Below are 27,653 nucleotides of genomic sequence, written 5' to 3' on the forward strand. Positions count from 1 at the left end.
GAGTGTGTGTGTGCATGAGTGTGTGTGTATGAGTGTGTGTGTGCATGAGTGTGTGTGTATGAGTGTGTGTGTATGAGTGTGTGTGTATGAGTGTGTGTGTATGAGTGTGTGTGTATGAGTGTGCATGAGTGTGTGTGCATGAGTGTGTGTGTATGAGTGTGTGTGTATAAGTGTGTGTGTATGAGTGTGTGTGTATAAGTGTGTGTGTATGAGTGTGTGTGTATGAGTGTGCATGAGTGTGTGTGCATGAGTGTGTGTGTGCATGAGTGTGTGTGTATAAGTGTGTGTGCATGAGTGTGTGTGTATAAGTATGTGTGTATGAGTGTGTGTGTGTGAGTGTGTGTGTGCATGAGTGTGTGTGTATGAGTGTGTGTGCATGAGTGTGTGTGTATAAGTGTGTGTGTATGAGTGTGCATGAGTGTGTGTGCATGAGTGTGTGTATGAGTGTGTGTGTATAAGTGTGTGTGTATAAGTGTGTGTGTATGAGTGTGTGTGTATGAGTGTGTGTGTATGAGTGTGCATGAGTGTGTGTATGAGTGTGTGTGTATAAGTGTGTGTGTATGAGTGTATGTGTGTAAAAGTGTGTGTATGAGTGTGTGTGTGCATGAGTGTGTGTGTATGAGTGTGTGTATGAGTGTGCATGAGTGTGTGTGCATGAGTGTGTGTGTATGAGTGTGTGTGTATGAGTGTGTGTGTATGAGTGTGTGTGTAAAAGTGTGTGTGTATGAGTGTGTGTGTATGTGTGTGCATGAGTGTGTGTGCATGAGTGTGTGTGTATGAGTGTGTGTGTATAAGTGTGTGTGTATGAGTGTGTGTGTGCATGAGTGTGTGTGAGTGTGTGTGTGCATGAGTGTGTGTGTATAAGTGTGTGTGTATGAGTGTGCATGAGTGTGTGTGCATGAGTGTGTGTGTATGAGTGTGTGTGTATAAGTGTGTGTGTATGAGTGTGTGTGTATGAGTGTGTGTGTATGAGTGTGCATGAGTGTGTGTGCATGAGTGTGTGTGTATGAGTGTGTGTGTATAAGTGTGTGTGTATGATTGTGTGTGTGCATGAGTGTGTGTGTATGAGTGTGTGTGTATGAGTGTGCATGAGTGTGTGTGTATGAGTGTGTGTATGAATGTGTGCATGAGTGTGTGTGCATGAGTGTGTGTGTGTGCATGAGTGTGTGTGTGCATGAGTGTGTGTATGAATGTGTGCATGAGTGTGTGTGTATGAGTGTGTGTGTGTGTGTGTGATGAGTAGATGAAATACCAAGACCGTTTCACTTGCTAGGCTCGCATTACTGCTGAGCTATATGCTTAGCCCTATGCTTTGCATTTGGAGTGGATTTGTCTATTTCTAACTTTTCACCCAGAATTACTCATATTTTTACAAAATAGACTTCCACATTTACAGAAGCCTTGAGGTCACAAAAATTGGATGTAAGTGTAGTTTCCACTTGCCTTCTGTCCACTCAGAATTCAGTCACTCTTCCACTGACACCCCACATCATGTGATTTGTTAAAATTAATGAACCTACTTAGACACATCCTAGTTATCTCCAGAGTTCATGGTGCACATGAGGGTTCACTCTAGGCTTACACTCCGTGTTTTGACAGGAATAATCTCACAGTCAGTTCTTCCTCCTCCGTGTGGGTGCTGGGGCTGGAACTCATGTCATCAGGCTTGTTGGCAAGTGCCTTTGCCTCCTGAACCATCACAGTAGTTCCGTAATTGCCGGTCTCTGACACTGTCTTTGTCACCTGAGTTGTGTTCACTCTGCTTTCTTCAGTGAGAGTTAGGTAATTCAACTCATCTCTTGTTTTTTCATCCTAATTTAAACAATTGTTTTCCAGGAACTGTAAGAAACATTTTATTTTATTCATCTTGAAATAGTTGCGAATTCTTTATTGAAATGGGTTATTTTTTGTTTCTAAAGAACAAACATTTGAGGATCTTAATTATTCCTTACATGCTTAAAATATTTTTCATTAAATTTACATGTATTTCTTTATATTTTAGAGCTTTGTATTATGGGTCGAATTTCCAAATATATACTATTTTCAGTGTATAAGACTTAGAATCTATTTAAACTTTCTTGACTTAAAGGCAGTTATACTGTCCACTCTTATGACTGGATTTTGCCTCAGGACTCTATATTATCATTGAGGCAATCTTTTCTATCTTTGGTATATCATTTTCTTGAACTGTTCTCATCTTTTTACCCCTTTAAAAATTTAAATATTTCTCCTCTACATAGTTTTTTCTGAAGATGCCAGTTGTTATTTTATTCCTTTCAATTTGACATTAATTTTTGAAGTTTTAAAAAGGTTTTCATTAATTTTAATACTTTTCTATCTTTAACCACTCATTTTAAATGGTTTTCTAGTTTACACATGTACATTGTATCTACTCTGTTTTCTTTAATTCTGTTCAGGCAACTTGAAATCTTAGCGCAACCTTATTTCCTCAAAACCATTCCTCTGTGGCAAGCTTTCGTCTTTTGATATTTTTGTCTCATACTATTTTTACCATACTAACTTAGTACTAGCTTCTTCTGGGATCCTGTGGGGATGGAAGAGGCTGGGGAAGTAAGTGATTTGCTGTGTGCCCTGCCTGACCTGGGCTCAGAGCTCTTTCCACCTAGAGCAAGCCTCAGGCCTCAAGGCCAAGCAGGGCCAACCAGCAGAGGTGTTTGTGCTTCACCACAGAGGGAGAGGCCACCTCACACTGCTCTCCACAGTCACAGCTCCTTGCTCCCCAGACTTCTCATCTGTTTGGGTCCAACCTCTTCAGTCTCCTAGGGTACGTCTGTGGTCATCTCCCACTCAGACCTGTGGCAGGGTATCCCTAGGGTCCCTAACTTGTAACTGTTCCTTGTTTTCAGTAACTGCCTACTCTTCCAGACAATGGCTGTCTTCTCTAGTGGTAACTGGACTCCAGGGTGTGACAAGAGAAGCAGTGAATTTTTTCTCCTTGGCCCTAGAGAGCAGAGGGGAAGCTGTGGACTGGCTCCTTCTGTTCTGGGTGTGCTTTCTAGTGGTTCTGGCACCTCTTTGGGAACTATCAATGTCCCTTCTCTCTGTTAGCCCAGTTCTGAGCTCCCTGGAGTCCCATAGGGGAAGACTAATCTAGCAACCAAACAAGTTCCTTTGCTCCTGGTGATCCTGTCCTCTTGGCTTTATTTTTTTTTCCCAGCAGTTTGTTTGTTTGTAAGTTTTTTAAATCAGAGTTATCTTTTTTCCTTGGCAAAGATCTCTGTTAGATGTTAATGTTCCCAGGATTCCTCAGTGTTGCAGCACATTCAGAATTGCTGTTGCCTCGTTGCAGTTTAGCCTGTTGCTGTCAGTTCTGCCTGCTGGGCTCTCCAGTTCTCTTCTCTCAGATTTGTCAGATGATCCCTGGGATTTGCCCATTCACCCTTCTTTCCCCTCACAAACACCAGTGCTGCAGGTCCCATAGGACTGTCTCACTGATCTGTTATGCGCATGTGCAGTGGCGCATCACTCAGCTTCATCAAGGCAGTTGTAGGGCAAGTGTAGTGCGGCTGTGCTTGCTCGCCCTGTATTTCTGAAGAAACCGTGCAGGATTGAGTCTGTATCACCACCAACACTACCCTTCTGGAACCTTTTACTAGTGTTCTGAGCATTTACACTACAAAACTCAAGTATATTGACGTATTATCTTGGTCTCTATGAAGACCATAAGGAATTGACCATACAAAGAGGGGCTGTGACAGGCCTGTTTTGATATGTACGTATGTACAATAGACCTTGCAGTCAATATGTAGACTTAGGTTCTTGCTTTCTCACTATTTTGTGACAAATTGTGAACGCCACACATTCATATTTTGAATGCTGCCATAACTCCTAAGACCTCAGAATGTGACCATATTTGGATGTAGGACCTTTGAAGAAGTGATTAATTACAAATGAGACCTATTAGGGAATGCTTTAGTTCTATTTTGCTGGTATTTTTGTAAGGCAGAAATTTGGGCATGCACATGCAAGACAGAAGGACTGAAAACACAGTAGAAAGGTGGCATCTGCCAGCCTGGGAGAGAGTAAAGCTAACTGCTCATGCTTCAGTCTTGGATTGCTGACCTACAGAAGCTGTAGAGAGTAAATGTGTCTTGCTTCTTCAAGTCTATGATATTCTCTTACAACAGCCCTAACAAACTCATACACCTACTCCCTAACAAATCTGTGACATCTCTGTCCTTTCGTTATGAAGGCTTTTCTGGGGATCAAAATGACAGTATTGCAAACATTGTTATTACCTCCCACATTATAATTAACATGAACATCAATTGGTCATATAAGACCCAGTATTTTAAGGGACATGTAATATGAAATTTACTGAAATTATCATAAAGGGATTTGAGGTTCTCCATTACTTTTCATCTCTAAGCAAATGTTTGAAAGCGGAGTGAAAGTGTATTTGAAAGCTATTTCCACCTCGGAAGTTTGAAGTTTAGTAACTGTATTTCAAGAAGTGAATTTGCTTTTATCAATTAATATATTTGAAGAACAGAAAATTTCACTAGGAATTAGTAACTGAGGCAAAGAACTTAAAATTTTACATGAAATATGTTTAAATCTAGTCCCTAAATTATCTTTAATTTGTGATTACTGTCATCGACATGCTTGAAAAACAGCTGCATCTCCCCTTCTTCGGAGAACAATGCATTTGACTGTGCGTCATTTATGTTCCTTTTCATGAGCTAAGTTGAACACAAATTTAAACTTCAAATTAAGAAACTGAAATCTACTTGCATTGTTTATTCAATGGCACAAATGTATAGAATGATAATAACAAGACAAATTACAATAGTAAAAAGTAGAGGTAGAATTAACCCACAAGAAACCGTCAAAAATCTGCTCTTAATTAGGCAGTATGCTAGATCCTCAAGTACAAAGACAGCTGCCGCCCCCAGAGAAACTTAGAGCACAGCACTGATGGGGGACTTCATAGGCAGCTCTTAAGGTCAGAACCACCATCTTGCCAGCATCTAGAGTTTCTATTGCTCAGATAACTTGACTCAAGAAAGTTAAAGAGAAACTGATGCAGAATCTTGAAATGCTTATTTAATCTCTTTCTTTCTTTCTTTCTTTCTTTCTTTCTTTCTTTCTTTTTTAATAAAAGCAAAAGGTTCTCAGGAAAGTAGTACTTGTTGGTTCCATAGTTAATTGTCTCACACATTCGCATACTAATGAACCTGTAAAGGCACACACAGAGCCTCTTGCTAAACACGGGGAGATATTTCTAAATCATTCTTTTCAGCTGCACCAGTTATTCTACATATTCATAATCATATTAGCTTCCTCTGGTTGCCATAACAAAACAGCACACATTAGCCGGCATACATAATGCAGATATGCTTTTCCACAGCCTCCAAGTCCTGAGATCAAGGTTATCATGGATAATTTCTTTGAAGGCTCTGTCCTTAAGAATGGCTACTTTCTTGCCATGTGCTCACATGTTCTTCCCTCTGCGTGTCTGTGTCCTGATCTCTTCCCATGGGGCAGGCAGTCTCGGACACAGAGCCTGTCCTAATGAGCTCAATTTTAACCAAGTTACTTCTTGTTGATTTGAGACAGGCTCCCGTGTGTTCAGCTGGCCTTGGACCACACACAGTCTTCCTGCCTCCACCTCCGCAGTGCTCTGGTAGTCTGTACCTACAGCACCAAAGATCCTTTCTCTGCATACAGTCACTTTCTGAGATACTGGAAATTAGGTTTTCAGCACATATCAGTCTTTTGATGACATATTTTTAATTTCTCAAACAAAAAGTATAAATCATACATGTATTTGAACTTTATAACTCATTAGGAACCACAGCAGGAACTAGATGTCTCTAGAAGTCCTGCCACCTGGTAGACGACAGAGTGAGGGCACAGGTTTTCTCACTTGAATGCTGTTAACTCTCCCACTTTCAGAGCTGCTGGCAGCACCGAGCTTGGCAGGCATGCAATGTCCAGTGTTACCATGTGAGAGGGACATAATCCAGATCTCAAGCTGTAAACTTCTGTCAGATCTCTGCCAGGGCTCTTTATCACAGGATCCTGACTTGCTTTTCTGCCTTTTCTTCCTGCTTTAATTCCACAGTGGCAGGCCAGATGTTGGAATGTTGGTAAAATATTTAAAACTTAATTAGAAACAGGCATGCTGGTACACCTGTAGTCCTAGCGCTCCAGAGGATGAGCCAGGGGGATCATTTGAGGCCAGTGCGGGAAACAAATTAAATGTGCGTGTGTATAAAATTTTGCTATGGCTAAAATTGGATTGGATCCTAACAGCATTTCAGATTAACAACTTACATTTTGCTACTTGAATACAGATTGATCATTTTAATTTCAGATGTGTTTTCTAAGATAGTCATTTTATATAAGGTAACATATGAAATGTATAAGAAAATGTTGATTTAATACACAGGATAAATAGGACACATAGCAATAATTAGCATGCTTTATCTGTAGGCAAAAGTAGCCTTTCTGAGCCAAACATCTACTTCCTGTTACATTTTGAGCCGATGCATTACTTGAAAATTCCAGTTTTCTTAGTCAGTGCTAATTTTTTTTTTTTTTTTGATTTTCGAGACAGGGTTTCTCTGTGGTTTTTGGAGGCTGTCCTGGAACTAGCTCTTGTAGACCAGGCTGGTCTCGAACTCCCAGAGATCCACCTGCCTCTGCCTCCCCAGTGTTGGGATTAAAGGCGTGCGCCACCACCGCCCGGCTGTCAGTGATAAATTTGCTTGTTTGTTTAAGATAGGATCTTACTATGTAGCCAGGCTGGCTTGGAACTAGACAGACCAGGCTGGCCTCAACCTCACGGAGATCCGCCTGCCTCTGCCTTGTGAGTGCAGGGATTAAAGGCGTGTGCCATTTCCTGCCTAACTTTATTTTCATGTATATTCATAATCAGGAAAATTGAAGATGATTGTGACCTGTAAGTCTTTTGGTTGTTACAGTTTCTTTTTCATATAGAATTGACTAAATCAAGTAAATAGAGCAGACAAGGCTTTTCTCACATCAGCAGTTTTCAGGGCTTGCTCTCTAGTTTCCGGTTTAGACTCCAGATGGGATGTTGTTTGCAGGCTTTGCTTAGCAGTGTTGTCATGGGCTGAGCTGTTGGATGCTGGTGTAGAGAAGAAAAATCAGGGGCCGGAGAGATGGCTTAGCAATTAAGAATACAAACTGCTCTTGTACCTACACAGACACACACCTCTAATTAAAAAGCAATGATGAAAAGAAATCAAACTTGGACAGAAAGTAGAAAAATAGAAAGCTATTGAAATGGGAACTGAATGTCTAAAGGGGGAAATGAGGTCTGTAGAGGTTTCTGTCACAGTAAACATTAAAGGTTTACTTTATGTGTATGGATGTTTGTCTTTGCATCGCCTGTGTACCTGGTGCTCATGGAAGCTAAAAGAGGGCATCAGATTCTCTGGAACTGGAGTTCCAACAGATAGTTGTGAGCTACAATGTCTTTGCTGGGATTTGAACCTGGATCTTACAGAAGAGCAGTCAGTACCCTTAACCACTGAGACATATCTTTCCAGCTCCTCAACATACCTTAAAAGATTTTTTTAAAGTAAAATTTTGCTTAGAGCTCTGAATATTTTTTAGCAAATAAGTGACTTGTCAGTTGAGTGGCTAGAGGGGAGGAGTAGAGTAGAATGGTGGAGCTGAAGTTGTCTTTTCCGTACTTTACAGTGGCATCACTGTTTGAACTATGAGCTGTTTCTCTGCCTGTCACCTGTTAATCTATCTGTTATCTATTTGCCTATAGCTATGTTTCTATCATCTATCTATAATCTATCACCTATCATTTATCTTTAGGCTATTATTGCTTTATAGCTCTCTGTCATTTATTATTTAAAAATTTTATTTCTTTCATATAGCTCATATTTACTTTTTTGTTTTGTTTTTTTATTTTATATTACAACCACAGTTCTCCCTCCCCCTCCTCCCCCTTTACTTCTCCCATCCCAACCCCATCTCCTCCTCCCAGCTGGTAAGGGCTCCCACGCGAGTCAACAAAGTCTGACTTATCATTGACCCTTTCTGCCTCTCAGCGGCGTTGAAATGCTTCCTGTGGATTCTAGATGTCCTTTCTTTTAGAATTCTTTTTCAACTTGTCTGTGACAGCATAAAAATATTTTATTGCTACAAAGATACAATTTATCACTTGTTTATTATTTTTGAAAGGTGTAAGTAGGAATACATTTGTTAGTTGTTAAAATTTGAAGAAATAAGTTTAATATTTGATTATGAGAGATGTGTCAGTGACTTACATTTTTTTTTTAAATGAAACTTATTTTAACTTTTTTTCCAAAGTTGGCCAGGAATACTTTGTCCTGATCCTTTCAGAGGGAAATATGTGGCCTATGACCAGGATGGAAATGTTGACAAGTATCACATAGAATTTCTGGGTGACCCCCACTCAACGGCATGGATAAGTGCAACGTTCGTGGGGCACTTTAGTCTCTCGCTAAAGGTGGGTACGATAACATAACAACTATGCTTTCTGCAGTTTCCTTTACTTACTGTCAATTTTTATCTTAGATAATAAAACATATTTACATTTGGATTTATGTAAACAAAATAATGCATAGTATGCTTCTACATTGGAACATGATTTTTTCAAAGAAATTGTGGGTATAAAATATCAGTAAGAGTTTTAAACTTTTCCAGTGGCAATGTAGTAACTGTTAGTCAACTGAAGAGTGCACTTTAAAGTGGGTTTAAGGTTGTCATTTCAAATTCTCTTGAGACCAAGCTTCTGCATCAGTCACAGAAAAGTAATTACAGAGGACAACAAATTTTTCAAATTTCAGAGCATTTTGTTACACTAACTCTTTTGTGCCTTTGCACTCTTTTTAGACTCTAATTTGCACATTAAAATTAATTTATAGGTTGGATTCTCAGGCTACAGATGAGAGATGAGCTGGACCTGTTCCCAAGGAGTAGCTGTAGTGAGTGCCAGCCAGCTCAGTTTTCTGGGCTTACACCGGACTCTGTAGCCTTTTATCTGAAAATACTGGATGATAGACAACAGACTTTCTTAGAATTCCTTCTAAAGCAGGGGGAAGAGGGAGGTAAATTGTACAAGGCATTTGAACTTTATTTTTTAACACTGGGCAAAGGATTCTAGCAGTAGATTGTTCTGCCTATAGCTGATGAAATTTTATTTTATAGTTTGGTTCAACAGATAGTCAATCTCCATTAACTATGGACTATACATTTATAATACCTCTATAACATGAGGTAGAAATGAATTTGTCTAGAAAGACAGTGTTCCATGCATTTGTGAGAAAAAGAAATGTTTTTTTTGTTTTATATAATGAAAAATAATTCTCCCTTTCAGTTCAGTCATGTTTGTTTATGGATCTGCTGACTTAATTTAATTACTGAACTCACAGAAATACTCAGTTGCTGTGCAGCCTCTACACACAAGTTGAAGGTTTCCTTACCAATAATTATTACCCTTCTGGAGACATTGAGGTGTGCTTTGAAAAGAGTTCAAGGCAATGTAGAGTTAGCATCTGAAGATACAGGTGCTCCAGACCAGCATAAAACATAAGTCCCTGAGAAAATATCATCTCCAGAATACTGGGAAATGCCACTGTTCCGAGTTTAGACTGTAGACTTGTAATTTATATTAGTGTGTTCATATAGTCTTCATTAGACCCCTAAAATCCACTCCTCCCATGTTAAAGAACACTTGCTTCTCTTAAGAGTTCAGTGAGAGCCACGCGGAGGTGGCACAAGCCTTTAATCCCCACACTCGGGAGGCAGAGGCAGGTGGATCTCTGTGAGTTCCAGGTCAGCCTGGTCTACAAGAGCTAGATCCAGGACAGGCTCCAAAGCTACAGAGAAACCCTGTCTTGAAAAAACAAAAACAACAAATAAACAACAAAACAAAGAAAGAGTTCAGGGAAAAGATTCTGAGATGATGGACTAGGAAACATTAATCTGGTTTTGTCTAGTCCATAACCACAATGGCAGATCTGTCTAGTGTAACTAATCTGAGCTCTGGAGTGTAGTAAAGGTTTGTGACTTCCAGGGAAAGCTTGGGCTGTATAGAGTTAATTTTAGTCAGCCTGCGGATTTAGTGAAGTATTAGCTACCAGACCATCACCCATCCCTGTATCAGGCAGCTGTTATGCAGTTCCTAGAGAAACTTAGCTCTCAAGGTGAGCTGGCAAAAAGGCCCCTGTCCCCAAGCCTGGGGATGTTTACTCTTCAGTGTTGCCTATGATCACAAGGCTGCATAGAATGACGGTGATGGCTCTTGAGGTTGCCCCCTTTCCTTCCATTTTGCACGCTTTTTTCTCCTCAGCTGAAGTGGCTTCCAGTGTGGTGAGAGATTAAGACACTTCGTTCCTCACCTTGACAACCCCACTTTTTTGCTTTCTCTTTTTGGGGACCTGTGTGTGTACATGTGTGTTTATGCCATATACTTTAAAGATGAGAATGCTAAGATCCTAGAGAACAACCGCATGTACGAGAGTTAGAAAATGACTGTGCAGACTGACGGCATGCGTGACCTGAGAAGTGCTGTCGTTTATAAAGAGGTGGGGGACCAAGGCCGGTCTCATGAGGGGCAGTGGCGGGCCACCCGAGGCCTCGGCGGGTTCCCTTGGCAGGTGGGAGACGACTGTCAGTAAGAGAGACAGACAGACAGACAGGCCATGCAGAGAGTTTGAGTACAGAGTTTATTTAGTGGATTATGGAGGGGAAAGGGAAGAGGGAAGAAGGGAAGGGGAGAATGGGGGGGGAAGGGGGAAAGAGGCAGCAGTTACCTCTTCAGAAAAACAAAAATAATGAAGGAAAGGGGAAGAGGATCTGAGAGACAGTATGACACCATTCTGTCAGCAGGCGTATCAGAAGGACAAGAGAGATTGGAGCAAAGAGCATCTGATAAAATAATGGCCTAAAACTATGTAAATATGGTAGAAGACATACTGTAAATATCCAGGGAACTTAGGCAGGATGAAGACATAGTGGTTGGAAGGAGGCAAACTTGACAAAGGTGAGGAGAAGCTGAACTAACAGGGAAAAAGGGACACCTTCCATATGCACATTCTCAGTCCAAGTGTCAGCAGCTTACTGTCAGAGTGTTCCTGGCCCAAAGCAATATGGTATGTATATTCAAATTACCCAAAGGAAAACTGTCAATAAAAAAGCCATGGAGACAAAACTGTCCTTCAAAATTGATAAAAATTAAAATATTCCCAGATATAGAAGCTGAGAGAGCTCATTTCCATGAAATCTGCCTGCGTTGAAACACTGAAGCAACCTGCAGGGTGAACTGGAAGAACCCAGACAGTGCCTTGAAGCCAAGTTAAGGAATAATAAAAATCTCAATAAAGATAAACACAGGAGAAAACATATAAAAGCTAGTATTGTAACAATATTGTGTAACTCTACTTTTTATATCCTAGATGATTTGAGATTTTTTAAAAATGTTTTAGAGACAAGTATTAATGATTTTTATGTACATTTTATGTGCACAAGAAAGTAATCAATGTAAAGAATAATTAGTTTACACTGTAGATGAAAATAAAAATAATTTTATACCCTTAAGAATTAAAAGACTTGGGGTAGAACCTTGAAGGAGGTGTACTTCCAAAGACAGGCTGATGTAATTTCAAATTTCAGTGTTAAGGCCTCACATTTTTAGAAAACTATTTACTGTAACTATGTTTATGAATGTTTTATCTGCATGTATGCAGGCATATAGTCTGGGTGCTCACAGAGGCCAGAAGAGGGTCCTGGGAGCCCTGGAACAAGAGGTAAGGACAGTTGTGAACTGCCACCTGGGACTGCTTTTCTGGAAAAGCAGCAAGTGTTCTTAACCTCTGAGCCATTTCTCCAGATCCCACTATTGATGGTGTTAGTTATAGTTTCCATGTTACAAAGAAGACAGCTCAAAAGTGAGATAGCGAGGGCAGATGGCATGGCGGTGTGCATCTTCAGCCTTGCAGTGCGCTTACTGTGAGCTTGCTGAGGTTTGTCTCATCAGTGCTTATTGGGAACATTTGCCAGAATTGTTCATTATACCCAAGTAGGATTTATCCCAGAATGCAAAGATGTATCCACACATGACAATCATCAGGGCTGTGTACAAAATTAACAGGATGAAGGGGAAACATAATTTCAATTGATGCAGAAAATTATTTGGCAAGGTTCCACACCCTTTATGATAAAACACTCAACAATTAGCAGTAGAAGGAGCCTGCCTCCACATAGTAAAGTCATTTATGAAAACACTGGAGTAAGTGTCATGCTCCCTTATAGGAGATTGAAGGTTTCTCCTGCAGAGGCAGGAGTGAGATGCCTTTTCTTACAGCTCGTTCACCTACTCTTCCTCAGGAAAGAAAGAACAAACATCCACACTGGACAGGAGCAAGAGAAATCGTCTATGTTCACAGAGAGTACAAAATTCTTACATAATCTTTATGGAACACACACACATGTTAGAATGACAAGTTAATGAATTAAGCAAAGTGCAGAATACAAATTCAGCATCCGAATGTCAGTTGCATTTCTCTACACTAACTATAAACAACCTGAAAGGGAACTCATGAAACCGATTCTATTTATAATAGTATCGGAAGATAGGGATCATTAATCTTGTTCATGAGCACTTTCTAGTTCTCTCACTTACGTTTTTTTTTCCTTTTTGAGTTATTTTGAAGGTTTTTTGTTTTTAATAAAGTATATGTGTGTGTGCCTGTGTGTGGGTAGGTGAAAATGATTCCAGTACCTAAAAGACCAGAGGAGGGCATAAGATCCCTTGAAGTTGAAGTTACAGGAAGTTGTGAGTCATGCAGTAGGGATTCTGGGAACAAAACTCAGGTCCTTTGCAAGATAGCAACTGCTTGTAACCCCTGAGCCATCTCTCCTGCTCCTAGACTTTTTAAAATATTTTTTTAACCTCTGCTTTTGGTATGTGTGAATGTGAGTGCACAGAGAAACAGAAGAGTGCATGGATTCCTTGGGTGTGGGAACTGAGCTCACAGCTCTTTTTCCTTGTAGTAGTAGTAGCGACTGGTTATGTTAGAGGTTGGTTTGCCACCTCCTTGGCCGGGATCCTGACCATGTCAACACATAACAGACAGCCCAGTACACTGTGGCAAGCTCCCAGGGTTACTATGAGACATTCCCCAGTGATAGTACTGTTTCCCAAAGGCCAGTCCTGTAATCTCTTGAGAATTTGCCTAAATGGCTCATCATTTTCTTCTAATTTTTATGTCTATAAACATAGTTTGTTATTCCATAGTAATTTATCAAGTAAGAATTCTGTAAATGAAACTACCAAGATGATTAGAACACTAAATATAGCTTGTTCTATGACATGTTCTCTCACATGTACTCTGATGGCAACATGTGCTATGGATAATTCCAATAATGAGAGAGAGAGACAGAGACTATGTCTAGACAAGGATTGGTATATCCATTTTCTATATGCAGTCTCTCAACAACTTTTCAAGGGTAGAAAGCCTCATTGCTTGATACACTTGATCTATGGAGCTGAGGTTCAGACTGTTTACAAGGCCAGCCAAGTGCTAAGTGACAGTGCAGATGTCTTCTTCTCTTTGTGCACTCTGTCAGTTCACACATGTGCAAACAGTGTTTGTTTTATTGTTGAATGTTTGCCCACATTTGCCCTATAGTGAGGAAATGTGCTCCTTTTAATTTCAGTATAAATGTTGAATGATGTCAGTTCTTGGCCAACTCTCTCTTCTTCCCTTGCTGCTCAGTATTCTTTAGAGAACAGGAGGTAATGAAGAATGGTCACAATTCTTGACAGAGAACTAGAGTGCATCTCTGTAACTGTGACTTAGGTAGTTTTGAAAATCTGCCAAGAACTTTTGGAAAAGAATCAAGTGGTTGCACTTTTTTTGTTTGTTTTGTTTTTATTGTGCTATTCCTTTTTCTCCTCTCCCTTGCCTTCCTCCCCTCTCCCCTTCTACCCTCTCCTGTGATACCCAACCTTCAAGTTTACTCAGGAGATTATGTCTCTTTTCAGTTTATCTGCCAGGAAGGCTTCTTAGAGTGGGGAAGAGTTGTAGACTAGCTGATTGGCACACTCTTCCATCAGGGAGTGGCGAAGCCCCAAACTCATATAACCCTGAGGTTATGGTTGGATATATATTAATATTCTTTTCATTTTCTTTTATTTAATTCCCTTCTGTATTTTAGTTTTGAAGTATAGTCTAGCCGAAGACTGGAATCTCTCCATTAATTCAACAAAACCTGTGATTCCTAAACCCTAAATAAGGCCCATTGAATGAATTTTGAAATAACTGTCAGAACTACCACTTCTATGTTTAGCTTAGAGAACATGTCCTGTCATGCATTGCATGGCTAACTGTCCTCTTCATGTCTTCATTGCTCTTTTGAATGTCATTAATTAAACACAATTTGGTATTTGTCTGTAATTGTTATACCTGGTGTTCACCCATAAACACACTGATCGTAAAAAGCCAAGCAAGTGTATGTTAGAAAACAGCAGCCATGTATGCCACTCTCCTTTTAGGCTGAGACCTTCCTGTCCATTAATGCTGCTGCTTTAGACACGACAGGCTGGTCCCGACTTGTTAAAGGCTCAGAACAAATGAGCACACACTTGTTTTCAGCACTCCTTTCAGCCTTTCCCTGTCTCCCACTTCTACCCAGCATTCCTGCCCTCAGTCAGCCTCTCCAGCAGCAGGAGAGAGCTGCAGGTTAGCAGGCACTGGCCTCGAACATCACTCCTGGGAGTGAGTTCAGCAAGAAAGAGTCCAGGCTTGATTCCCAGCATGGTGGTTCACAACCATCCATAACTCCAGCTCTAGGGGACCGAACACCTCTTCTGTCCCTTGTGGGCGCAGGCATGCATGTACTGCATAGATACACGCAGGCAAAATACTCATAAAAATTAAATTTCTAAAAAAATTACCTGATGTTAAAGTGTTGATTGTATTTCTGCTTCATTAATTAATATATTACTATTGCATTATTATCAGTTTGCATAGCAGTGTTTATAACTGCTTTTTGCTTTGGGCTTAATTCAATTTTTTAAAATAAAAATATTACAACTTGAAATCTGAGTATATAACATGCTTAAAACTGTACACACTAAAGTTGACTTGTTGACTTGTTTTAAAATTCCCTTTAAAATCGTATTAACACATACATGACATAAACTTTTATCAGTTTAGCTGTATTTAGTGTGCAGCCCATTGGTTAAGTTTTTAGCTATAGATTAATAGTCCTAGAAATTTTTTCCTAGCAATATGAAAATGTCCTTATTTGGAAGGCACTATACGACACTTATGTATCTTATAATTTCTAGCAGCGCTCACCTTTCATACTCGTGTTAGGAGCTTTATGCAACACCACAACACTGTCTTTAAGGCAACAAGCTGCTTGTAGGGAGTCACCACCACTCCATAGTGCACACAGACCTTGGAGCTAGGCTGCCTGCATGCCAATTGTAGCTCTGTCTTAATAGCTATGCAGACACGGCAAGTTGTAAACTCAGCCTACTTATCTCTGAAGTGTAATAATGCATCCCTCACAAGCTTACGAGGGACTCATTAAATGAGTCATTTGTGAAGTGTTTAGGATGGTGCTTGGTGAAACTACATAGGCTTTAGATAGGTTAGTAAATTAAAAAATAGTAATAGGCTCTTTAAATAATAGAGCTCCTTTATAAATGAAATACACACTCAGTCAACTTCTCCCCAATGTGAAGAGTTCTTGCCTCATTTTCTGGGACTTCAGAGGCTAAATGGTGTTCTCTTGTGATCTGGACTCTGTTAAGATAGCACAGCTCTAGCTGGATACCTCACCTGGAGTCGGGACTCTGTTAAGATAGCCACAGCTCTAGCTGGATACCTCACCTGGAGTCGGGACTCTGTTAAGATAGCACAGCTCTAGCTGGATACCTCACCTGGAGTCGGGACTCTGTTAAGATAGCACAGCTCTAGCTGGATACCTCACCTGGAGTCGGGACTCTGTTAAGATAGCACAGCTCTAGCTGGATACCTCACCTGGAGTCGGGACTCTGTTAAGATAGCACAGCTCTAGCTGGATACCTCACCTGGAGTCGGGACTCTGTTAAGATAGCACAGCTCTAGCTGGATACCTCACCTGGAGTCGGGACTCTGTTAAGATAGCACAGCTCTAGCTGGATACCTCACCTGGAGTCGGGACTCTGTTAAGATAGCACAGCTCTAGCTGGATACCTCACCTGGAGTCGGGACTCTGTTAAGATAGCACAGCTCTAGCTGGATACCTCACCTGGAGTCGGGACTCTGTTAAGATAGCACAGCTCTAGCTGGATACCTCACCTGGAGTCGGGACTCTGTTAAGATAGCACAGTTCTAGCTGGATACCTCACCTGGAGTCGGGACTCTGTTAAGATAGCACAGCTCTAGCTGGATACCTTACCTGGAGTCGGGACTCTGTTAAGATAGCCACAGCTCTAGCTGGATACCTCACCTGGAGTCGGGACTCTGTTAAGATAGCACAGCTCTAGCTGGATACCTCACCTGGAGTCGGGACTCTGTTAAGATAGCCACAGCTCTAGCTGGATACCTCACCTGGAGTCGGGACTCTGTTAAGATAGCACAGCTCTAGCTGGATACCTCACCTGGAGTCGGGACTCTGTTAAGATAGCACAGCTCTAGCTGGATACCTCACCTGGAGTCGGGACTCTGTTAAGATAGCACAGCTCTAGCTGGATACCTCACCTGGAGTTGGGACTCTGTTAAGATAGCCACAGCTCTAGCTGGATACCTCACCTGGAGTCGGGACTCTGTTAAGATAGCCACAGCTCTAGCTGGATACCTCACCTGGAGTCGGGACTCTGTTAAGATAGCCACAGCTCTAGCTGGATACCTCACCTGGAGTCGGGACTGTGTTAAGATAGCACAGCTCTAGCTGGATACCTCACCTGGAGTCGGGACTCTGTTAAGATAGCACAGCTCTAGCTGGATACCTCACCTGGAGTCGGGACTCTGTTAAGATAGCCACAGCTCTAGCTGGATACCTCACCTGGAGTCGGGACTCTGTTAAGATAGCACAGCTCTAGCTGGATACCTCACCTGGAGTCGGGACTCTGTTAAGATAGCCACAGCTCTAGCTGGATACCTCACCTGGAGTCGGGACTCTGTTAAGATAGCACAGCTCTAGCTGGATACCTCACCTGGAGTCGGGACTCTGTTAAGATAGCCACAGCTCTAGCTGGATACCTCACCTGGAGTCGGGACTCTGTTAAGATAGCACAGCTCTAGCTGGATACCTCACCTGGAGTCGGGACTCTGTTAAGATAGCCACAGCTCTAGCTGGATACCTCACCTGGAGTCGGGACTCTGTTAAGATAGCCACAGCTCTAGCTGGATACCTCACCTGGAGTCGGGACTCTGTTAAGATAGCCACAGCTCTAGCTGGATACCTCACCTGGAGTCGCACAGCAGCACAGCCAGGCCTTACTCAGCCCAGGCGTTATGCCTACAAACTCCAGGTTTTCAGATTCTCTCAGCCTGCTTAAAATTTGCATTGAGTTATCTGCTAATCTTCATAAGCATATGGAATTCATAATGAACTATTCTCTGCTAACTGAAAACCCAAAAAAGCCTTCTGTCTGTTGTCTTTAGTTTGGTAGATTTGATTAAGAAATTTCATTGTGCTTTTTCCAAGGTAGTTAGGTTATGCGAAGCTGAGCCTTCCCACTGGCACACTGGTTCCTCACCTGCTATCCACTAATCTTGAACCTGGGATTTATTTAATCTGCATGTCATATTAGCAATGAGTTGCCATTGTTAATACAAATGATGGCGTTCTGACACTATAGTTTGTTGTGTTTCTTCATAGTTTGGTTCCTAAACTTCCTGTACACCACATTCGCCAAAATTTATATGCGGACCCTGCTCATTGGGGACTCATGCCCATATCTGTGATTTCACCAGACTCAGTGAATCTCAAGAACCAGTTGATAGTAGATAATCTCCCTATTAAGTAGGTTTTCTCTGTGAGTGATGGAGTCAGACAGGATTTACAAGTGTGTGCTATGTTTCTTGTACTTACTTTGTGGAAGAGTGGGTGGGTTTATGAGGCTATGGTGCTACAGAAGCCAGACAGCCTAGGTAAATTGAAAAGAAAGACTGCCTGCCCTTCTGAACATGGCTGTCCCTGCGACAGAATCTGATTTTCTTCCTATTGCATAGCCAGGCCCTCTCCCCTTGTCTCTCATGTCAGTCTGCCGTTACATTAATGGCAGGCACACATGGGCATGAATGTTGTTCCAGACCATAGTCCAGCCTGTAGTGTCAGATGTGGTTTCTTAAGAACAGAGAACTGATGGAGGAAGGTCATTGGTTAAATTAAAAGAAACTGCTTGGCTCTCATTGGTTAGGAGATAGGTGGGAGGAGTAAACAGAACAAAACGCTGGGAGGAAGAGGAAGTGAGGGCAGACTCGACAGCTCCCCTCTCCGGAGCAGAGGCCTGAGATAGACGTCATGCTCCCTGCTCCAGGGAAGATGCACGCTATGAAGCTCCGACCCAGGATGGACTTAGGCTAGAATCTTCCCGGTAAGACGGGTGCTATACAGATGATAAAAAATGGGCTAGTCCAGGTGTGAGAATTAGCCTAGAAGAGGCTAGATAGGAATGGGCCAGAGCAGTGTTTAAATGAATACAGTGTCTGTGTAATTATTTCGGGGCATAAGCTAGCCGGGCAGGCGGCTGGGGTGTTGGGGATGCAGCCCCGCCGCCGCTCCTTATTACTACAAATGACGCCCAGACGTGTGGCTAACTGAGTTCACAGAAAGCCTGAGAAAGCTTGGAAAAGAATAGAGTAAAGTATGTTTCTTGTGGCAATTTCTCGGGTCTACTCTGCTTGCCAGAGGCAAGCAAGCACCTCATCTAAGAGAGGCTTCCTGACTCAGCTTTAGCTGCAAAGCCTGCAGCTCATTAAGAGGTCCTGCCATGAAACACTTAAACGGTGTTGACGAAAAGCTGAACACATGCTTTTCGGTTTTCAGCCGTAGCAGGAAAAAACCTGTGTTGTTTAAAAATGCCGGCTTTCTGGGCCATCCTGCCAGGGCAAACTCTGCCTGTTTGAGGCAGGAGGGCCGGCTACCGAGAGAGGATTTGAGTGTTGTCTGTTGTAGCTTGCTGGCTGGCAGGGACCTTGAAACGCCATAGAGGTGTGGCTATAAACATGGCTGCAGCCTGTATATCCGCCATGAGGCTGGAAAGCTAAGGAATGGACTGGATCTAGCTGGCAAAGCCATGCCTTTAGTCCTACTGATATTGCTTGGTAAATTAAAGGCTCTTGTGGTCAGAAAAAGAGAGAGATACAGTAAAGAGAGATTCAAAGACAGAGAAAATTTCTAAATGGTTTACAGTGTGTTGAAAATATATGCAGACTAAAAGTTCAAGTTCTTAAAGTAAAAACAAAAATAAGGAAGAAAGAGAGTAGTTGGGTGTGGTAGCACACGCCTTTAATCCAGTGCCTAAAAGGCAGAGACAAACAGATCTCTGTGAGTTCAAGGTGTAGTAGCAAACACCTTTAATCCCAATGCCTGGGAGGCAGAGACAGGCGGATCTCTGAGAGTTCAAAGACAGCCTGGTCTACAGAGCTATTCCAGGTCAAAGATATACGCTCAAAAAGCAAAAAGTTAACCTAGGAATGTCACAGCTTAGATTCTTAAGCGCCCAATGATTTAAAGGCACAAATCAAAAGTGCTCCTGGATAGTAAAAAATTGCAGATTCACAATAGGACAGATTCAGACCACTAAATGAGTCACACTGTTGGATGAATGTACGTAGGCTTGGGAGAGAGAAGAAAAAGAATATAAAAAATAAAGTTAATGTTAAAAAAAAGGTAAAGTCTTTAAAGAGACAGAATAAAGTAAAGTGATAGAGTAAAACTAAGCCGCGTAAAGATGGAAAAGTCACAGAGAGTCTGGATTATGTACATTGTGTTTTCTTTAAAATTTTTGACTGTGAAGGAGCTAAGTACAGAGAGCCATTTTATTATATGGGCTGCCAAGTGGAACCAGAACGGATATCATGAGGGTATGATTTCAGAATTTGGGTTAAGGACATGATGCTTTGGAAAGGAGTTTCTTATTTTGTTTTCATAGAGGATGAGACCCTGTTCATTTCTTCAATTCCGATTTGGTATGATGGACCACGTCCTCCTGAAGGGTTGGTGTGAACGCCCTCAAAAAATTGCTTCGCTCAACTGCCAACTGAGATGACCCTGGCACAAAGGTTATACCATGAAAGACCTAATTAACGACGCCCCCATTCAGCAGGAAGCAGTTTGGAGAAAAAAAAACTGCGCCCATGTTCCCAAATATGGTTTATAAGTTCTTTTACATTTAAAGGGGGATATGATATAGATATGAATAATTTGCATTAGTATAGATTTTGCTTTATTGATAGAGATTTAAGGTCAATTTTGTTATATGTATAAGTGTTTCTGATTTTGATTAAGGTATTGTGATTGTGTAGTTCATTTAAATATGTACTGTATAATTAATATAGGTTAATGGATAATCATCAGTAATAGTCAAGCTTGTAATCATGTTAGATTTTCTAGATATATAGAGATATATTTTAGATAGACATTCTTCATGTCTTTCAAAGATTACAGAATAGGACATTTAAATGTTTTAATAACTTAGGACTTTTCATGACAATGGGACACTCTGCTCCTGGCAGCACCAATCTACTTCAAGAGGAAGATGGGCATCGAAGAGGATCCTTATGGAGTTTGATAGCCATTTGGGCAAGAAACTGCTCTTGCCTGGACTATTGCATAAACTGGACACAGAGAACCCACAGAGAGAGGACTACTGAACTTGCCTAAGGTGAGATGATCTTTCGGGGTTCCTGATTCATGAAAGAGTCTGCGAGACATTCTGCAGGACACAACAGATAGTGAGTGAACTGACTTTGAATTTTCCTGCTTTATGGAAATGTCTGCTGGATACCATGGGCCTGAAGGCTGAAAATGGATGCCCCAACGGTACAGAGGAACTTTGGGTGACTGTCCAGGCAGCGAGATGTCTCTGTCATTTCTAGAGTTTTAAAAGTTGCTTTTTTCTTGTTTGCTTATGTAGTATTGTATCTTTCTGGAATCTTTGATGGAGTTAAGAATAGTTAGTTATAGTCATAGTTTTCCTTAGTTATGATAAAGATTATTGTAACTTTTACTTGATAACTGTTTCGTTATATGTAATTTTGCTATGTTAAAGTTAAAGCCTTCCTCTTTTTTTTTGTTTAAACCGAAAAAGGGGAAATGATGGAGGAAGGTCATTGGTTAAATTAAAAGAAACTGCTTGGCTCTCATTGGTTAGGAGATAGGTGGGAGGAGTAAACAGAACAAAACGCTGGGAGGAAGAGGAAGTGAGGTCAGACTCCGCAGCTCTCCTCTCTGGAGCAGATGCTTCAGAGAGACGCCATGCCCCCGCTCCGACCCAGGATGGACTTAGGCTAGAATCTTCCCGGTAAGACCGGTGCTCACAGATTATTAGAGATGGGTTGATCGGGATGTGAGAATTAGCCTAGAAGAGGCTAGATAGGAATGGGCCAGAGCAGTGTTTAAATGAATACAGTGTCTGTGTAATTATTTCGGGGCATAAGCTAGCCGGGCAGGCGGCTGGGGTGTTGGGGACGCAGCCCCGCCGCCGCTCCTTATTACTACAGAGAACCATAGCACATAACAGTTGTCACTTTCATCTTGATAGGAAAAGTCCGAAGGTAGCCAAAATACCGTGTCAATGTATGTTGATGTTTGTATTAATGAAAAGCTTACCTAGCACCCAGTGGACTTCTGATCTGTCTATTATGGTAATTTTATCTAGCCTACTTACTTTCCTCCTCCACCTCCACTTCTGTTGTTAGGAGCTGGGTCCCCTCTGCCCCGACTTCTTTGGTTGCAGGGAACATCCAGTAAGGAGTTTTGTCTCCTTCACTCCACCTCCAATGTTACAGGAAGCACTTAGTAAGGAATTGAAGTAGATTTCCTGGTGGCATAATTTTCAGTATCAAGCCACACAATGGAAACCCACTGTATTCTCAAAATTCTTCTTTTGTTTCCATTTATCCTCTAGAGCTCACTGCATCCTCATTATCCCTCAGCCTCTTATAAAATATCACAGTAAATGCGGCTTGGCGTTTTTATCAACCAGTTCATACTTAACAGTGGTATGGAAATTAAAGAACATAAATTGGTTTGATTTTTAAATACTACTCAGAATTAGTATAATTTCTATTTATGTTTAGACCAAGGCACAAGAAAACTAGGTTTTATAAGTAACAATTGTTTCAACTATCCAATGACTTACATGTGCTTTCTAAGCAATGAAGCTTTGATTATATGAAATAACCTGTTGAAGATGGCAGGTTCCAGATGGAGACTGGCAGTGTGGCTTCTGTGCACAAGAGATGAGATGGTGTGACTCTATTGTAGTTTGCATCACAAGAACAAGAACACTGCTATTGTCCAGAGGCCCCACCACTGCTATGGAAGTCCATTAAAGAAGACAGGGCACCCTTGTGATTATCTTTCTCCTGAATTTCTTTATGTGCGAATGGTGTGCCCAAAAGAAGGGAGGAATGGAAGTTTTGATAGAGTGGAGCAGTGCCTCAGGGCAACACATGGTTAGCATCAGTGATCTGTGCTGTGGCTCTGAGGACGAGAGCAGAAGCATTGCCATTGATTTTCAAGCCAAACAACATCTTATAATAGTGATAATGCTCTCAAATTCTTACTGGAGATGCAAGTCGCTTGTATTTCTTTAGATTATAAAATCTAGGGCTTATATCTGTATGTTTCTAAAGCTATAATACATAGTAAATGATATAAAATCATGTTCAAGGCCAGGTAAGTTAGTATACCTGTATTCTTGGCTACTAGGGATGCTAGGGCAGGAGGAGAGGGAGGCCAGAGTGGGAGAAGAGAAGCCTCAATCTGAGACTGGACTGCAGAGTGGGTTTGAGGCCAGCCCAGGAGCTTAATGGAAAGTCTTGGGCTGCAGCTCAGGGGTAGAGCACTTACCTAGCAGCCACAGCACCTGAGACCCAACCCCAGCTCTTCGCTGAGTGAGTGCACGAGTGAACAAATGAACACATACAGGTAGAGTCAGTATTTGAAGTTGTTTTTGGTGACTTTAGGAGGATAAAGAAAGCAGTTTCTAATATGATTTTAGCTTTTCAGATTTTTAGTACTATACTTACCAGTCTGAAAGATAAATTTTCTACATTTCAGGTGCTTATATTTGTAGTTATTTTTGATATTGATATTAACAAGATTTGAATTAATAATTTTAAATCATAGAGGCTCTCATTGTTTCCAATGAATTGTAATGAGATTGTACCATCTCCCAAAAGATTGTATTAGAAACAATTGCTTGCAGTTTTTTTTAGTTTTAAAATTATGCATTTTATTTTTATTAGCTTTTGAAAGTATACACCTTTTACAAGAAAAAAAATGGGGCTGGAGAGATGGCTTACTGGGTAATAACACTTATTGCTCTTTCAGTGGCCCTGGGTTCAAGTTCAGCACCTACATGATACTCCATACAACTCCAGTTCCAGGAGTTCTGACACCCGATCTGACCTCTGGGAACATGAAGAACACATGTGGTGCCCAGACATAAAATGCAGGCAAAACACTCATACATATAAAATAAAGAAAATAAAATTTTAAAATAGATACTACTAAGATAATAGACCCTGAGGTAATCAGTGGTCAATAAAGACTTTATAAGTCTGTAGTACACATGAGAATGAGGTTCTGTATCATCCTATTAATTTTTCTTTTAACTTTTACAGGTGAAAAAATTAACTAGATTTTGTTGTTGTTTTATTTTTCTCTTTTTATTTCAAATTCAATTCAAGGTCATCTCAACTGGGTTGACAGCAATGCTACCTTAACAAAATACGTCTTTACAATATTCAGTATTTACTGAGGTCTCATACTTAAGACTACTAAAGATTGAATAAAACACAAATTCAGTGCCCTGTGAGACTTAAATTAGCAGACACGACCCACAGTAAACTAATAAGGAAAGGACACATGTTACTTGTTTATAAGTAAGCCAAGAAGAATTAGGGACAGCCGTAGAAAAGGGAATGCAAAGTTGTAGGGGACCAAGGTGGGGAAGGAAGACTCAACCCGCCTTATTTGTGAGCCTGCTCAAACCCCAGAAGACAGTGTTCTTTCCTACAGCTAGCCAGCACCACTGACTGGTCAGTAATAATTCTTGTTTTGAGTCTATTTTTTCTTTTCTTTCATCTCCAAAAGTAATGAGTTTTGTTTTTTTTTAAAATATTTTTATACCCGTGAATTTTCTGTTCATTGGGACAAACCTTGGGCATTCCCATTTTTCTCGTCTGAGTTCCTTATTGGAGGGCAGAGTGAACTGTTACTAGACAGTCCAGTGTCCTTGAAAGGGACAGATGGGGACAGCAACAGAGAGCGTATTTCTTTACTTGAAGGAGGACAGAATTCTGTACTGCCAGTGCCATAGGCAAATGGCAGGACCTTGGAGAATAGCCCAGTGCAGGGAGCTGAGCCCTGTCACAAAAGCACTTAAGCTATGGAAAGCTCCTTGTGTCCAGGTGTAGCAGAGAAAACGCATTTGGGCTATGGATTCACGTTGCCATGGTGGGGGAAGACAATGACCTGCTGTGGCTCTGAAGGCTGTGCGTGTCCTTCCAGTTCAGTATAGTAGCATGTCCTCAAGATACTGAGATCAAATAGCCCATCCTGCTTGGGAGAAGCATGCCACAGATTGGTTTCTTGTAGCATAAATAAGGTAATGTAACACTGCTGTTGGAGCCAGAACCTGAAGTGTGAGGTTTGTCTTCTTCAGGCTCCAGATTATCATAGCTTGATTAATTCTTTGGTGAACAAAAGACCTTTAGGATACAGAGCAACAGAAACTTGGATTTGTGCCAGACTGAAGGATTCTCTCCACCCACTATACTGGGCAGAAAAAGATACACCATCATCTCTTCCTTCAGTTTCCCCTTCATCTAAGCGTAAAGCAACAGCAAACACATGTTCAGCAGTAAACATCACCAAGAAGGGACATTTAGTGTCTTCCTAAAGCCTTGGGAAATGGAAGAATGATAAAAAAAAAAAAGCCTTCAGTTGGCCAATAGCACCCAACTGAAACAAGATTATATGTGGCAGTGGCTTATAAACTTTTAAATTTTGGACGCAGCTATGAATTTTCTCTGACACAGAATGTCGCCTGTCCCTGTCCACCCATCTGTTCAGTCTCAAGCTTTTCTTGACTCTGGAAATTGGCATGCTCACTCATTGTTTCAAAACTGCCTTCTTTAGCTTCATAGTATCATTCCTTCTATTTCCATGACCACTTCTTTTTACTGTTTGTATGTCTGCTAATTCATTTCTGTTATACTAGAGATTGAACCCAGGGCCTTATCGTTGTCAGGAAAATATTCAACTACTGAGATAAATTTCAAAATTTTGAGATAGTCTCCCTGAGGTGTCTATGCTGACCTTGAACTGGCAGTCTTATTGTCTTACATTCTCCAAAAGCTGGAATTACATGGTATAACCCATCGTGCCACTGCCTTCTACCCTGAGTTGTAGTGATTGAGACATGCAGATGCCTGGATAATATAGAAGTAATGAAAGGTGTGGAGTTTTCTAGACTCAGCGTCTAGTCTTGATGCTCCATGTTATTAGCATGAACATTTCCTTTGTAAACACCAGTGAAAAGTAATTTCTCTAGGGACTAGAGAGATGGCTCAGTGTTTTAGAGCACTTGCTGCTCTTAGAGAGGACACAGGTTCTCAGCACCCACAAGGTGGTTCACAACAGTCTGCAACTCCAGTTCTAGGGGATCTAATATCCTCTTCTGGCCTCTATTGGCACCTAGCACATGTATGATTCCTTGACATACATGTGGGAAGGCAAGCAGTCATAAGCATAAAGTATAGTAAATTATTTTAAAAAATTTGTGTTGCTATGAAGCAAAACTAGTTTAAAACTAAACATTATTACGTATAGCCAGATTTTAGTAAATGAATTTTTGGACTCTAAACTGTGGACAAAAAATAGTATTTTCACATTTAAAAGTGAGGCACAAAAAGTACACACACACACACACACACAGAGCCAGAGAGATGGTTCTGTGGCTCAGTGTACTTGCTGTAAAAGAATAATGACTTTGACCTTGAATTTCAGCACCTATGAACAATCCAAGCCTGATAAAGGCCTGTAGTACCAGCATTATAGGGGTCCAAGACAGAAGGATTGCTGGAGCTTGTTGGCCAATCAGTACACCCATCCTCCTCTGGCTTCTTCACTCCACAGATGCATGCATGCTTCCACATGCCTGCACATATACCATGCATGTTTCTATCACTCACCTCCCCACACACAGAGACAGTTTGTGAAGAACAGAGGGATTTGCCAAAACTTAACTCAATTTACATAAGTCTTTTAAAAACTGACATTCCATATACAGATATTTCTTAAGAGAAAACATCAGAATTCTGTGAAAGTTTTTCTACACCTCTTCTCCCCCCGCCCCCATATAGGGAAAAAGGTTGTTTTCCTTTACCTCCTGCAAAATAAAGAGTTGTTTGCGTGAATATGTGATGCATGTGCTCGAGAGCCTGAGTAGCAGTATGCTATTGGTCAGCTTCCCCTGAGAAACCTGTGGAGTGAGGGTTTCTGGTCGTCACAGCTAAAGAGAGATGAAGTTACTGAGAATTGTCAGTACTCTGAATGTGTGTAGGGACAATGATGCAGAAGTGTGACAAAGAGTCACCATGCCATCCAAGTAGAAAGATGTGGGAAAATAGCAGTGAGATGCGTTCACGGCAGCTGCTAAAAGGAAGACATTGCCCTGTCCAGGGAGGTGCTACCAGACATACTGGTCACGGTATAGACTTAAACCAAAACAATAACAACAAACAAGCAAAAGCCAAACAAACAAAAGACTAAATACATCACAAAACACTGACAATAAAAAATTCTTTGCAACAATACTTACTTATCAAATACTGAAGTCAAGCTGTGCCTAACTAAAAGCATCATCTCTAATGAGTAGCATTCATGGTGCTAGAAGATGCTGTGCACACTACTGGAGGAGAAAGATAACCATCATTTCACCTGACTACAAGCCCTGCAACCTACAAAGTAACCTGTCTGCAAGATACTTCTAGTTTTGGGAAGGCGACACAAACGTTATGAGAGTAACCAACCACCTTTTAAAAAAATGAGGCTTAAAAGCTAATCCATGAAGTGGAGCCCATACCTGACACTGCTGAAGTGGTCAAGAACCTGAGACTTAATAGGTCGTGGGCCTAGGGGAAAACCCAGTATTAATGACTCCTAATGACATTGCTGTACTCCAAGATGAGTGTTCTCAGTCAGCCCTCAGCAGAGAAGCTTCTCCCAGTAGATGAAATTAGCACAGGGACACACAAATGGACAAAGTGTAGAGAGTAAAAAGCCTTAGAGCACATAGCCCTAAATATGATGTTTTCATAAAACCCTCCTGCTTCTCAACCAAGGCTCAGGAATCTTGGTGGAACCGAAGCACCTCAGAAAGATTTTAAAAGCCAGAGGTGATGATCCAAGGAAACAGTGTCTTTCAGACTCAACAGGAC

At 41.2% G+C, this 27,653-nt stretch overlaps 1 protein-coding gene across 3 annotated transcripts in view; it reads left to right on the top strand.

The window, feature by feature from the left end:
• The window catches only part of Zcwpw2 (zinc finger CW-type and PWWP domain containing 2), a 125,079-nt gene that overhangs the window by 37,652 nt on the left and 59,774 nt on the right, over nt 1-27,653 (top strand). For all 3 annotated transcript variants that reach the window (XM_075964231.1, XM_075964234.1, XM_075964233.1), the window contains exon 3: nt 8,320-8,479. In XM_075964231.1, the coding sequence (XP_075820346.1) occupies nt 8,320-8,479 (160 nt within the window). The remainder of the gene's footprint in view (nt 1-8,319; nt 8,480-27,653) is intronic.

The sequence above is a fragment of the Microtus pennsylvanicus genome, chromosome 3, assembly GCF_037038515.1.
Source record: "Microtus pennsylvanicus isolate mMicPen1 chromosome 3, mMicPen1.hap1, whole genome shotgun sequence".
In the NCBI taxonomy this organism is placed as follows: domain Eukaryota; kingdom Metazoa; phylum Chordata; class Mammalia; order Rodentia; family Cricetidae; genus Microtus; species Microtus pennsylvanicus.